Consider the following 15,432-nt stretch of genomic DNA (forward strand, 5'->3'; position numbering starts at 1 on the left):
CATACCAATGCAGGCTAGTGGGGCTAGGGCAGGTGGTAGGAGGAATTTTGCTGTAAGCTACAATTTTATCCTATGGTTCTGCCTTTCTCAGAGTATTTTCTGTTCAGCAGGTGAATAGGAGAAGTATGGAGAGATACAGAGACAGAGGACAGAGAGAGACAAAGATAGATGCAGGATTTTAGTGGAAATCGCTTCTGCTCACAGCAGCAGCAGCACATTCCATTGACTAGTGCTTGTCACATGGCCACACTAACTGCTATGGAAGCTAAAGAATGTAGTGTAGCTGCCTTGGAATAAATAAAATCAGGTTTTGGGTACATATATCCAAACTCTGCCTACAGTAAATAATAAGACAAATGTGAAGGTTAATACCCTGTTAGTAACCAAACATGAGTCAAGAAATAATTTAGTAAAGAATGTCGTGTATAACTTATATTAGTTCTTTTCTCTCTCTTTTTAAATCATAATTCCCTCCCTTTTAAGATAGGGTATAAAATGGAAGAAAGTCTAGTACTATAACTCAATTACAGCCTCAAAAACACTGTTGCACAGATTGCTAGCTGCCTGGTGCAATGTTCATTTCCCCTTTCATCTCATAGTAGATGATTGTAATCATGATTCCAAATTTTCTCCCCTCCCTCTATCCATGTAATTTGTCAATAACCTTAGACTTCTTTCCATAAAAAGTCTTTATGGAAAATTCTTTCCATAAAGAATTTTATTTGCATTAGCCAATAAAATGAGGCAGAAGTGCCAGTGTACCAGTTTTGAGCCTAGGTCTCAAGAGGTCCTGAAAGTTTCTATTGCTACTCCATAAGAACATGACTGAGCTAGTCTTCTGGAGGATGAGAAAGATGTAGAAAGCTGAGACACCCCAGGATCATCCCCCACTTTCTGTCAAGGCCAGCCTACACAATTCAATAGCTGTCAGTCATCTCCCCCAGAAGTATGAAGAAGCTCAGTCAAGGTCAGAAGAGCTGCCTACCTGACCTTCAGTTGATCTCAGACATTTGAGCAATTGTCACAGAGGTTTTTGTGGTTGTTTGATACATAGCATTATTGTCACATTAGGTTTCTGACACATGCCTAGTAATAAAACTCCACTTTTATTTAGTGTGGAGACATACTTAGCTAAAAGACATTTCTCAGTTTCTCTTGCAACTCAGTATGACCACCTACAAAAGTTATCACAAGTGTAAAGGTACATCTTGTGTTATATTTTAAGAATCATTCTTTAAAGAGAAAGAAGAGGCCCTTTTTATTCTTAGCTCCTAGATTGCAACTCGGGTGTGATGACTGAAAGTACACCAGCCAAAGTGGGTCTTAGGTAACTTTGAGGGTGGAACCTAACTTATTAAGAGGGTGAAAACAAAAGATAGAAGCATCCTGGTGCCTCATGACCATGAAGTAGCCATAGACTACCTACCTCTAAATTTTTGTGTGAGAGAGAATAAACTATTTTGTTCATGGCACTGTTGTTTTCAGTTTTACTCCATGTGCAGTTGCACTGAATCTAATTGATATAAATATCTAGCTTACCAATCATAAGATTTGCTCTTGGTCTTGCAACATGGATTATGCCCTATGCACGTGCATTTTCATGGCCTATTTTTGTTCTCCTGGATTATGAAGCAAGTTATATTCTATTCATGTGCATTGTCATGGTCTATTTTCATTCTTCCCTTAGAGCTAATCAATCAGATGTAACTTTAGAACACAGTAATCATAGGCAAGAAAGCCATCTCTATGATAGTTGCAAAAGAATTGCTAGTTGTGTAAACTCAAGGAATGCTGTGGGCTTATGATAGGAAAGGGTGTGGGAAGCTGGAGGTGGGCAAAGATGACCTAATAGTCAGCCAATCCCTAGACATGTGAGGACATGTCTGCATTATAAGATTGGGAAGATAAAGACACTGTTGTGGGCTCTTAGAGAGGATGTGAGCAGAAAAACAGAGGAACTGAAATCTATGGGATTTTATTATGTTCTTTTTCCACAGAAGAGACTCCATTACTGCCTGAAGAGATTTACTCAAGTTCATGTTTGTCTATTCCACTCTCACTGCCCTGACTTTCTGGGGAGAGTAAAAAGCTAAACTATTTCCTCTCAACATCCTACCCACATATAAAGATAAAAAAAAAAACAGCATTATTTTCTTTTCTGAACATACATGTACATATACATGCACAACAAATTAATTGTGGTCCTAAATTGAGGGAAATTGGAGGCAACTTTTATCAAAACACAATTGAGAGCCACTAGATGGTGCTTCAACTTAATATTTTTTTTAACATTTCTAAGCAAGCTAAAATCTTACCTCAGACAGTAATCTTGAATTTTTTTCTTTAATTTTTCTACAAAACTGTCCCTCCTTAAGACCAATTCTTGCATCTTCTTGGGTAGTTCCAAAACAATTATAGAAGAAAAGGAAAATGGTTTAAATTAAAATTAAGGAGGAAAATTTTTTTCATACTTGAATTGTATTACCCCTATCACTTAATTTTGGTTGAAACATTTTGTTTATCAAATGTTAGTGTTCATGGCAGCAGATGGTCAGAGCTACAAATAAGATTAGCTGGCCTTTTCCACTTCTTGGGTCCAACCCCTTATCTCCTCCCCCATCATCTTTAAGAGGCATACATGATTTTCTAAAGCTGGAAGGAAGCAACAGAAAAAGTAGGCTAACTTCCTCATTTTACAAAAGAGGAAACCAAGACTCTCAGAGTAAAGAGACCATTGGGTGTTACTCAGAAGCCAGCTGGAATGTGGACTTGCTTTGTTTGTTGAAGAGAGCACTCACAAAGTGGACTTCACAGTTTGTTTTGTTTGGATTGAGAGTTCGGGTTCAAGAGAGAATTTATGGTGGTGATGGTTTAGTCGCAAAGTCGTGTCTGACTGTTGGCGACCCCATGGACTGTAGCCCACCAGGCTCCTCTATCCATGGGATTTTCCAGGCAAGAATACTGGAGTGGGTTGCCGTTTCCCTCTCCAGAGAATTTATGGGAGTCCTTAAAAGGATCACAAGATGAAAAAGGAAAACAACACATGAAATATTCATGAGATTAATTGCCATCTTCAAAGAAAGAGTGAATATTACTGTTGTTAAAGATTTTGTTTCACCACGTGCCAAGGACCTCACATGCCAAGTACATCACATCTAAACTGAGAAACAAGTGTAATGTAGAGATTTTAAAAATTGCTCTTTTAAGTCTTACTTTAGTCTTTTTTACAATCTTGATGCAAAAAAAAAGACATGAGAGGAAAATTTCCCTGTTTAGGGAAATATACCAATAGTTCAGACAGGGAAAGTAGGGCTCAGGCTGCATATTGCATTGGAATTACCAAAACAAAGGGAACTAAAATGATCAGCATAATTTGAAAGTGTTCTTTCTGGGACCCAGAAATAGGAATTTATGAATCTCATGAGGAATCAGGTAAAGGAATCAGGTAAAAGAAGAAATAGAATAGGCCTTAGCTACAAAAGGGGCTTCCCTAGTGGCTCAATGGTAAAGAATCTGCCTGCCATGCAGGAGACCCAGGTTCAATACCTAGCTAGGAAAGATCCCCAGGAGGAGGGAATAGCAGCCCACTCCAGTATCCTTGAATGGAGAATTCCATGGACAGAGGAGCCTGGCAGTCTACAATCCCTGGGGTCGCAAAGAGTCAGACATGACTGAGCAACTAATACTTTATTTACAAAAAGAGAACTGGCTGGTCATAAATTCTCTCTGAAGGGATAGCTAAAGAATTTTAGAATTAAAGATGCCTCTCTGTTAATATTTAGTTAAAATCTATTACACACAATAGACTTCGTGATTATTGGTGCTTTGAAACGAAGGAAGAGGGAACTCTGTCCACATTCTGGGGGAAACAGAACAAAGTGGGCAGCAGTTGGTAGGCCTTGTGATAAGACCAATGATGACAAAAATTAGGTGGGAGAGAGATGACAAGAAGCCACAGAGGAAGGCAAGCACTGATTAGGCATTTTCAAAATGCTGGGGAGGGTATTGTACTTCCCCAAACTACACTGGCTACAGCTTGAGTTATTTTATTTTGACATTAAAGGAAAAGATTTTTCCAGAAGATTGGGACTCTTAGGCACTACTGAGAACTGCAAAGATGATTAGAAGTTCACCGTCTACCAATAGTTATTACTTGAACTCTGAACACTGAAAATATATTATATCCTAATAATAAGGAGAAGAACTCTATAATCTTTGAAGGTTCTGGCTAGATGTAGAGTGTGACATTCTCTTGCCTTCTTCCCAGTGGCTTATAGCTTGTAATTTTCTGAATGAGAAGAAAGAAACAGGGAATCAACTAGAAATATTCAGAAATCCTTAAATTTGTAGAGAGTGTTTTCTTCTTAGGAAACTGCAGACTCTCTCCATTACTAAACAGCCACAAACGGCCAGAAAGACAACTCAGCAGTTGTGCTCAGTGAGAGTCCCACAGATGACCCATGGTGTGTGCCCAGGGAGAGTCCCACAGATGACCCATGGTGTGTGCCGAGTGAGAGTCCCACAGATGCCCCACGGTGTGTGCCCAGTGAGAGTCCCACAAATGTCCCACACTGTGTGTCCAGAGAGAGTTCTACAGATGGCCCACAGCACTCAGACAGGAAGCAGCACCCTTTGCTGTTCTCTCTTGGATATACGTTCACCAGTCTTCCTGAGCATTTTCTTGTCAATTCTAGCCTATATGTTTACACTGAGAGCACTGTTTCTATCCATTGCCAGCTTCCCACACATCCCCAGACAGTGTTTATATCTGAAATGGTATCAAAGGGCCAAAGGGCCCCCAATTTACATTGTGGAGGGCAGAATGGAATCTATGCCAGTAGAGGACAGTGTATCTCTCTGAATTCCTAGAGGTTGGCATGGTGCCTGGCATTTCTGTGGATTGGATGGATGGATGAATAGGTGATGGAAAAAACAGTCAGTTCTAGAAGCAGGGTGTAAAGGGCTAAGATCTCAATGAGTTATTTAAATTGATTATTCCCAAGGCTGCCTATGTGCACTCACTTGACATATTTTGAGTAAATTTGTTCCTCCATTCATCAAATATTCATTAATTACTTGGTATGTGTCAGCCGTAACACTAAATTCTAAAAATAAATAAGTAAAATTTGAATCAAACATTAAGTAAAATATGATCCTTGAAGATTTCACAGTAAAGAAGACAGACTTATGAGTGGATCATTAAAGTCCAGAATTGATGTATTAATAGAGGTATATACACAGTGCTATAGCAATCAAAGGAAGGAATACTCAATTCTGACTGAAGATGTGGCTTGTAGTTAAGGAAAATCATTGGACACATTAGGAGGCTCTCAGCTGCTGCATGAAACAGAAACTAGGGCTCTGACAGTTAATAAGGCCACTTGCTATCTTATACAAGAAGGCATCCAGAAGTAGGGCCAACCTCAAGTCTGGTTATTTCAATGGCTCTACAAAGCCTTGAAGAACTTGGATTTTATCTTTGTCTCTGCTCTGTTATCATCAGCGTTTGCTTCATCCTCAGGCTGCAAGTGAGACAATGGCAACCATCTAAAGGCCACAACCAGACACAGCATGTCCAGAGGAAGAGGGCCAAGCATTTCTTCCTCAAACCCCATCTTATTTGCAAGGACCTAGAGCCCTCATAAGCTTCCTCTCTTGTCTGATTGGTCAAAGCTACAGATCCAATCTCTGGCAAAGGGGCCAGAGATCATGTTTACATTGATGAGGTCTTCCATGGAACTGGGCTAAAGTCAGTGTCTTTCTCTAGGCACTCATCCTAATAAACAAAATTGGGACTTTGTTAAAAAAGCAGAACTTAAGAATGCATGGGAAGCCTTGATGAGGGAGATGATAGCAATCAAACTGAGTTCTATAAGATGCATAGGAATGCTACAGGTGGACAAGGCAGGGAAGAGAGGACACCATCGATAAAGACAGGGAGCTGTGACAGGGTGTGTCTCTTTCAGGGCAATGGAAACTGTCTGTATCATCTCCTCACACAACTCCCACATCTCTTAAAGTCATCTGGGGACAGAAGATTGCTATTCTATTGAGAATGCCAGGAGAGTTTTGCAGATCCAGCATTTCTTGATGAATTTATAACGTTTTCTGAACAGAATGTCCAAATCTTCTGACTGATTCACCCAACACTGATTTTAAGATCAAACAAGGAGCCAAGAACTTTGGTTATGCACAATGGAGCACCAAAGAGAGGCACGGGGCCTCAGGCTGGAGCAGCAGTGGGTCAGCTGGTTGATTTCACTCATCTCTACAGGGTTGGACTTGGTTTCTGAGCTGGGTAAAGCTGGCAGGATTGAGGTGCTTCTCCTTATTCTGGTGCCCCCTCATGAAATATGAAAATAATTCTTGCTCTTAATACAGTTGAAGAGAAGGTTTTGAGGCCAATCCTTCTATATTTACAAATGTCCTTGGGAAAGGTGCTATAGAAACAAAAAGTCTTATTATTCATTCTACTGGCTTTTGAAAGGCCCTTATACACACATTGGTATGTAGAAAAAACGGAATGAAGTATCCATCCCTGAAACGTTTCTTCTGTCTAAGACACAGAGACCCCACACAGGTATACCTCGGACGTAGATTTCCACTTCCCATCATGTCTGTTCTACTCTAAACCTCCCACACATGGAGGAGAGAGCTCCTCAGAGGTATGGTAATCACCAGAGAGGAAAGAAATGATCATCTCTCCACAAGCAGAAGAAGGCTAGGGGACTAATCAAGAGAAATTGCAAATTTAATGAGAGAGAGCAAAATACATAGACTAGAAATCAGAGAAAAAAAATTAAACAAGATTCACTAAAGAAAATGTTAAGATTCTTAGGGGAGAAGAAAGGAATCATCTTCCAAATTGCTATTACGATGTGCTTGTTGTTCAGAATGTGATCCTCCTGGGAAAACAGTTGTGTATGATTATGAGATTAATCATTTACCTTCTTCCTTAAGATGATGAAAATGCACATCTTTTCAGCTTCTCCTCTATGTTATCTTTATGAATACAGAGACCTATTGAGCAGGGTGGTTTGTGGCTAACAGAAGAGTTTTACTTTGTTTCTTAAGGGCATCTTGTCTACTGTGCAGCTTCCTGGGGTTCAGTGGGGGCCACAGAACCTGGAGAAGAAGCAGGTCTCCTCTGTGGGTGCTGTGGGCACATGTCATGCTACTAGAAAGATGAACTTTATATGTTGCTGCTGAACCTTGGAAAGGACAAGAGTGTCTCTGTAGACTCGAGTGATGTGCTGTGGGAGATAGGAGATGGACCAAGCTGTGTATTTGTGTCTAAACACAAGAACTTACAGCTTGCTTATGGTTCGTGCACTCCCAATTGAAGGCTTTGACCCAAGGACACCATCTGCTACATAACACCTTAAAAAAAAAAACAAAACCTCACTCACAGACTTTCTCATTTTCCATGCAATGGAAAATCACAACACAACACATTTACAAGATATTGAAAACCAGGGAACAGCCCAAGATGTTAGCTCCAAGAAACTACAGTAACTGTCTTGGGACTAGAAAGAATGATTAAACAACTCGCATTCCAGCAAGAAGCATCTGTCTTTTGTCATTCTCCCCAAAGCAACATAAAAAGTACAGAGGAAGGCAGCCATTTCAGCAGGGGCGAAGGAGGTCAGCTGTTTGCAACATTTTCCACCATTCCCTTAGAACTAAAACCCAAATCCCATTACTTTCCAACTGCCTATCAAAGGCGAATGTTTGCTGATGCAGCTCAAGGAGACCTAATCACTCCCCGCAGCAGTTCCCTGTGGCAGCCCCTGCATCCTGGAGGATGACTAAATGGCAGAGCCCAGAGAGGAGCTGGATGTGAAATCTCACCCCTATGCCAAATTCGTCTTGGGTGTTTAAATTTTTTTTTTTACTTTTTTGTTTTAAGATTTCTATCCAAAACATGCTTTCGTTGGCAGCTTCTCCAGAGGACTGTGTGGTCATAAGGCACAAATGGTCCAACTCTTACCTCTGCAGGAGGGTAAAACAGACATAAGACTTGCAAATTGTAGCTGTTGTCGGGCAAGGGCTCTGGCCAGCGGAAACCAGAAGACAGTGCCCTCTGGCACTGCTCACACACATGCCAAAGGATCATGGAGTGATCCATCTGCAAGCTATCATCAAGCCAGAGGGCAAGGCCATCTATGTTCATCCAGTCACTCCAAATCTTTACTTCACTTCTCAGGGTCACTGCTGCTGCTGCTGCTGCTGCTAAGTCGCTTCAGTCGTGTCCAACTCTGTGCGACCCCAAAGACGGCAGCTCACCAGGCTCCACCGTCCCTAGGATTCTCCAGGCAAGAATACTGGAGTGGGTTGCCATTTCCTTCTCCAGTGCATGAAAGGGAAAAGTGAAAGTGAAGTCGCTCAGCGTGTCCGACGCTTAGCGACCCCATGGACTGTAGCCTACCAGGCTCCTCCATCCATGGGATTTTCCAGGCAAGAGTACTGGAGTGGGGTGCCATTGCCTTCTCCGTCAGGGTCACTAGTCTTCTTTTAGTTAATGGCTACTTTTCAAGGGAACTAGGAAGTGTATAACTTACTACTCTATTTCTTATTTATGGGGAAAAGATCTTTTCAATCTGGTCTTCCATTATGTTTACGTCTTTTATTCCTACCCATATACCCACTTTCCAGCTTCCCCAGAAATTTCTCCCCAGCCCTTTCTGCTGCCTTTTCTGCCTGGCTTTTGCTGTTTCTCCTTTGTTCCCATTCCTGCCTTTCAAGAGGCTACCCACTCTCCAATGCCACTGCCTCTGTGAAAGCTTTCCTGGTGCCTTGTTCTGAGCTAGGCATTGCTCCACCGAAGAGTTTCTTTTTACAGGACTCAGCAGATTTGTGCACATGTATTTCCAACAGTAAACTGTGAGACCCATGACGGCCAGTCTCTTATTTTTGTATCTTCTAAATTGCCTAACACAGTGTCTTACACATACTGAATACTCAAGAAATGTATGCTGAATTTAAATTTACAAACTCAAAATTAAAAAGGCTGATGGAGGTATGATTATTATATGGATACACAGATACATTTGACTATATAAATAAAAGCTGCTTTATATGACAAAGATAAGAACAAATAATGGGAGAAAATATTTGCTACATATATAAGGTAAAATATCATTACCCTGAACACATCAGCTCCAAAAAATTAAAGAGAAAAGACCAAAGATCCTATAGATACATGGACACTGGATACAAAAAGCCATTCTACAAGACAGGAAATTTAAATGTCTAGTAAACATATGAAATGATATTGAACCTAAGTAAGAATCAAGGAAGTGCAAATTACTAAAAATTCAAGGTATCATTTTTTTTCACATATCAGATTGTAAAAATTAGCAATTTTGATAGAATTAACTAACAGAGTTATAGTGAATAAGCAGTTTGTGATGGGAGTATAAATCATATGGTTATTTCAGAGAGCAGTTTGCAAGTATGACCAAGTAATTCTAGTTTTCAGTATCTATTCAAAGAACATTGTACATGTGCACAAGGAGGCAAATATTACAACATGCTTTGTGATAATAAAAATGGGAAACAAACCTCACTATCTTCTTTGCATGCATGCTTAGTCACTCAGTCGTCCTACTCTTTGTGAACCCATGGGTTGTAGCCCTCCAGGCTCCTCTGTCCATGGGATTCTCCAGGCAAGAATACCAGAGTGGGTTGCCATTTCCTTCTCTGGGGGATCTTCCCAACCCAGGGATCTAACCTGGGTCTCCTGCATTACAGGCAGATACTTTACTGCCTGAGCCACCAGGACACCCCAGGGGATGTGATACCATGAAGTAGCTGAAAAGAATGAAGTTGCCTCTGCAGAGAAGTCCTCTGTCTAAAAAGCCACCCCTGTTTCTATCCTTTCATCCCATTTTCTTTTTAATTCCCATCACTTCATGTTATATTTCTCATGCACATGTACATTTAACTGTTATCTTTCTCCCTAACAAGTAAGACTAATGAGAATGAGACTTTGCTTGTTTTTCCATGCAATACACATCGTCCCTGGCACACAACAAAGGCTCAACAAATGACCATTGACTGAATAATGTAGAGTTATATAGAGAAACATGGAAATATCTTTAAGGCACACTGAATAAGAAAAGGCAAGTTATGGAATAATACACATAGGGTGGTATAAATTTTATAAAGTAAGCACAAAATGATTTTGTTTTCTTTCTTTTTTTTTTGCAATATCCTTCTAATAATTTCAGTCTGTCCTCATACCTTGCTGTGTCAAGCTTGACCATCCCAGGCTCATTACCCTAGCAGAAAGAAATATTTTGGTGAAAGGTAGAAATGTCACATACATATTTCTTCCTAAGGCTGGTTTTTGAAAGTGTAAGTTCTCTTAAAGGAATAGAGAGAATTCTGTCTTCTCCCATCTTACTCCACAGCTTGAAAAAACAAAACAACAACAAAACTCCACCTTGAACTGAGAAAAAGGGCTAATGAGGCAAGTGATGAAAGTATAGATTCCTTTGGTGGGAAAATATTGCTCCCAGGCAGAGTCCAGGAGATGAAAGGCCCAAGGGAGTTCAGGCATCAGAGACCTTGGAAGTCATCACAGAAATTATCTTGTTTTACAGGCAATACAGGTAGACTGTCTTACTATGCCATCTTGATGTGGCAAAGGCAGTTGCAGTTCTAAAGATCTAGGTGAATGCGAACAAGGGTTTTCTTTAAAAATGCCTACGGGACAGATGACTTCAAGGACCAGATGCTTTTCTAACTAACACCAAATTTAGATGCAGCCATGGCAGAAGAGAGGATAGAAGGAACTGATGGACTGAAGTAATTTTTTTCATGCTATTAAAATGAGTATGAATGAGTACTCTAAATATAAGGGATTTTTTTTTTTTTTTTTTTGCAACTCAGGGTAGAGGTTGAGACTTATAGCTGTGTCTGCATATTCCAATAGATACATAGAAAAAAGTCTGGAAGATTACAGGCATGCACAGAGGACTGTGAGTAACAGTGAAGGGAGGCTTTAATTTATCTATAACATTTGAATTTTGTATCCACAATGTATGCATGTACTCTGTATAGTTAAAAGTTCAGTTGCTCAGTCACGTCTGACTCTGCGATCCTATGGACTGCAGCACACCAGGCCTCCCTGTCCATCACCAACTCCCAGAGTTTACCCAAACTCATGTCCATTGAGTCATACAACCATCCCATCCTCTGTCGTCCATTTCTCCTCCTGCCTTCAATCTTTCCCATTATCAGGGTCTTTTCAAATGAGTCAGTTCTTCGCATAAGGCAGCCAAAGTATTGGAGTTTCAGCTTCAGCATCAGTCCTTCCAATGAATATTCAGGACTGATTTCCTTTAGGATGGACTGGTTGGATCTCCTTGCAGTCCAAGGGACTCTCAAGAGTCTTCTCCAACACCACAGTTTAAAAGCATCAATTCTTTGGTGCTCAGCTTTCTTTACAGTCCAACTCTCACATCCATACATGACTACTGGAAAAACCATAACCTTGACTAGATGGACCTTTGTTGGCAAAATAATGTCTCTCCTTTTTAATATGCTATCTAGGTTGGTCATTACTTTTCTTCCAAGGAGTAAGCATCTTTTAATTTCATGGCTGCAGTCACGATCTGCAGTGATTTTGGAGCCCCCCAAAATAAACTCTGTCAGTTTCCACTGTTTCCCCATCTATTTTGCATGAAGTGATGGGACCAGATGCCATGATCTTAGTTTTATGAATGTTGAACTTTAAGCCAACTTTTTCACTCTCCTCTTTCACTTTCATCAAGAGGCTCTTTAGTTCTTCTTCACTTTCTGCCATAAGGGTGGTGTCATCTGCATATCTGAGGTTACTGATATTTCTCCTGGCAATCTTGATTCCAGCTTGTGCTTCATCCAGCCTGGCATTTCTCATGATGTACTCTGCATATAAGTTAAATAAGCAGGGTGACAATATACAGCCTTGACATACTCCTTTTCTTATTTGGAACCAGTCTATTGTTCCATGTCCAATTTTAACTGTTGCAGTTAGAAGTAAGAATTTCCGAAAGATTTAAAAACTAAAAGGTAAGATAATCTGGTATACTTTCTTGCCAAAATGTAGGGCAAGATTTGGAGGACTTGCTAAGGTCATGTAGAGGGGCTGAACTTGGAGCTGACAGGTTACTAAAGGTAAGTTCAATAAGGCTGGAGAAAAACAAGGAAAATTTAACATACAGGAAGCTGTGATTCTGCATTTTTATTCATTCTTCATATAGGTGATTTCTCTAACCTCTCTACTTATCTGTTTCCCAGCCTAAAAATACCAGAATATGAGAATTTGAAACTCAAGTATTAATCAAAGACATATGAGGAAAAAGATGAAACAAACAATCCAAGTTCTGTCATGGATATGCCTTTTTAATTATTTGGGAAGCAGTATTAAGAGCTAATATTTATGACTGTCTCATACTTTCACAGCTGGTTTCAATGCCAAGTACTTTAAGTTGTGTGCAAATAAAATGTCATTTTCTGAGTCCTTGCTTTAACTCATAGGGCTTTAAAATTAATTTTGTTCTTCAGTTCTTGATGCCTCTGTTTTTTGAAGTACATGAAAGAGTTGAAATAATTTTTAGTAAGTTTATAAACCTATGGAGCTCCCTGTGTTTAGCAAGTTCGTAAACCTATAGGGCTCCCTGTGCTATATAACACAAATTAATGCAAATAATTTGAGAAAATATTTCAAACCTTTCACATATGGCAGAAACCAACATAACGTTGTAAACAAATTTTCCTCTAGTTAAAAAAAAGAAAAGAAAAACCTACAGGAACTACCCAGGTGGTCCAATGGTTAAGAGTCCATCTTGCTATGCAGGGGACACAGGTCAATACCTGGTCGGGGAACTAAGAGTCCACTGTGAAGCAACTAAGCCTGCAGGGTGCTGCAACTACAGAGCCCACACACCACAACTAGAGGGTGTGTGCTGCAACAAAAAAATCCCACACGATGCAATGAAGATATTGTGTGCCGCAACTAAGACCCCACACAGGCAAAGAAGTAAATAAATATTTTTAAAAACTCAACAACAAAACCCTATAATTATCAAACTACTGAACAAAAAGAATGTTTCATTTATAAATCACCAGTATTCGAGGATTCCAAACTCCTGGCTCACTGATGTACACCTGCAATGGTTTATTTTAACTAAACTATGTCCTTTAACATTTTTCTTTCCATATTATGACTCAGCTTCTCCCTGACAATTAAGTTGTGTCTTTGAAGACAGATTCAGTTGGTCAGAATGAGGCCATCTTTTCTTTCAGGCAATTCCTACTGGCAATTTTGTGGTATCCCATGTCCTTTTGATTTCCATTCTTACCTACCATGAAGTAGAACCCATACTGTAGATGATGCTTAAAACACAAAAGAAGTTTATTAAGGAATATTAGGTGGTCATGGAATCTCTGTGGCTAGAACAAACCAGTCTAATGAGGAACAGCATTGCTGTCAGAGCTGCCGGTCCACAGTGGATGCTGTAGCTTACAATACCACCATCACTGCCATGGGTATTGGACATTTCCTCTGCCTCTCACTGTCTTCCTGTTTGCATCACTAGACCTTAATTCAAGATCCTAGATGAACAGGTGCGCCTGACGAATCATGTCTGGGGCACTTGTTCAACAGCTGCCAAAGTTAACTGACAAAGTAGGTATCTTGCATTTTCTGAGTAGAAGAAAATTCTCTGATTCTCATCAAGACCCAGAAGGTAGAGAATTTGTCAACGTAGGAGAACAGTTTAAAGGCCTGGGAGTTTCAGAAACCTAATAAACTGTATCACAGGAATTAAAATGGAGACTTTTTTGCATTTACTGACCCTGAGCAGTTTATAAACACTGGCTCTCTGAATACTGGGTTTTAAATGCCTACCTGACATTCATTTTCTATTGCTGCATAACAAATTACCCCACAAACTTAGCAGTTTAAACAAAAATCATCTGTTAATTTCAATTTCCGTAGCTCAGGAATTCAGGGTTAGCTTAGTTGTGTGGTTCTGGCTTGAAATTGCTCATGAGCTTGCAGTCAAGAAGAGAGCTGTGGCTGCTACCATTTGAAGACTTGACTGGGCCTGAGGATCCCCCTCCAAGAGGGCTCACTAACATGCTGACAGTTGATGCCTGAGGTTGACAGGAGGTCACTGCCCACTCCCATCATATAGTTCTCTCTATAGGGCTATTGGAGAGTCCTCATTATATGAAATATAATGGTGAGGGACACGGAAGCCTGGTGTGCTGCAGTCTATGGAGTCACAAAGAGTCCGACACCACTTGGCAACTGAACAACATTATATGAAAGCTGTGAATGATCCAAGAGAAAAAAGTAGAAGCTGCAATGTCTTCTATGACATTTCTACATGATATTCTACTGTTGACACAGGTCAATACTATTTAGTGTAGGGAAGGATGGCACTGCAGATGAACACCAGGAGGAGAAGATCATTGTGACTGGCGATCATGCTAAGCAGAATAGAAATCTGAGAATTATCTGGTTAATTCCATAATCAAAGTGGAAAGTCAAATAGATTCACTATACAAATGACTCTGAAATATGTAGACACAAATTTGGAATGAGATTATCGTATTTATGTGATCTGAAGCCCAAAAACTTTGCTGAATCTGCTAATTTAGTATGATTAAACCCAGAAATTGAAATTGTCTCACAAAATAGATTCAAGAAATTTTTTTCACTTGGACCCAGTTGGGAATTTCTTCATCAAGAGATTCTTCCTGTTACTCTTCCAAAGCTGTCAAAATTAGATGAGAAATTATAAAGTAAGGAGATTTGTTCTTTTTGGTGCTGTGTTTGGCTAGAATTCTACCTGATTGCAAAATTTTTAAATTATTGTAAAATGTTAGATTCTTTTCACCTAGTATTGTGAACAGTCATGAAGTTTTGGGCATGGATAGTGAAAGATAAAGACTATCATTTTTATGCTAGCACAAGTCTTAGCCTTTTTCATGTTTGCCTCTCCTGAGCCTGACTCTTTTTACCCTACTGCTCTCAAAAGAGCATTTGAGAATTGGGGAGAATTGTAACAGGTTTTTTCCCCTCTTTGGCCCCAAGTGAAATTATTTGTATATATGTCTCATGGTTTAAATAAGTATCGGTGAGTTTAACATGGTAAAAAAAAAAAGTGTGGGGGGGGGCGTGGGTAGAAAGAATGGGTTACCATCTTGATGAGGTGAATGGATTTGTAATCTAATCGTTGAAGGGCTAGGGAATTTACTGAACTCAAGGGTATATCAATAATTTCTGCACTGCAAATGGGCTACAAACTAGAGATGTCCCTCAGCTGGAAGAAAGCCGCAGTAGAACATCCTGTGAAGTTTGATGGTGGTAACAGAATACAAGGACACTTCCTTCAACAAAAGAAGGGGCATTTGACTGGAATCTGTATCATCTAC

General features: G+C 39.9%; 1 protein-coding gene across 4 annotated transcripts in view; it reads right to left on the bottom strand.

Moving 5' to 3' along the window:
* The window catches only part of LOC145539006 (uncharacterized), a 207,820-nt gene that overhangs the window by 88,073 nt on the left and 104,315 nt on the right, over positions 1-15,432 (bottom strand). For 3 of the 4 annotated variants that reach the window (XR_014077495.1, XM_081572246.1, XM_081572245.1), the window contains one exon: positions 2,316-2,392. The exons of the other annotated variant lie outside the window; for it this stretch is intronic. Coding sequence is in view for 2 of the 3 variants with exons in the window: in XM_081572246.1 (XP_081428372.1) it covers positions 2,316-2,392 (77 nt within the window). In the remaining variant the exon portion in view is untranslated. The remainder of the gene's footprint in view (positions 1-2,315; positions 2,393-15,432) is intronic. 4 annotated transcript variants of the gene reach the window in all.

Source organism: Giraffa tippelskirchi, chromosome 2 (genome assembly GCF_054371585.1).
Source record: "Giraffa tippelskirchi isolate mGirTip1 chromosome 2, T2T-mGirTip1v1.2.pri, whole genome shotgun sequence".
NCBI lineage: Eukaryota > Metazoa > Chordata > Mammalia > Artiodactyla > Giraffidae > Giraffa > Giraffa tippelskirchi.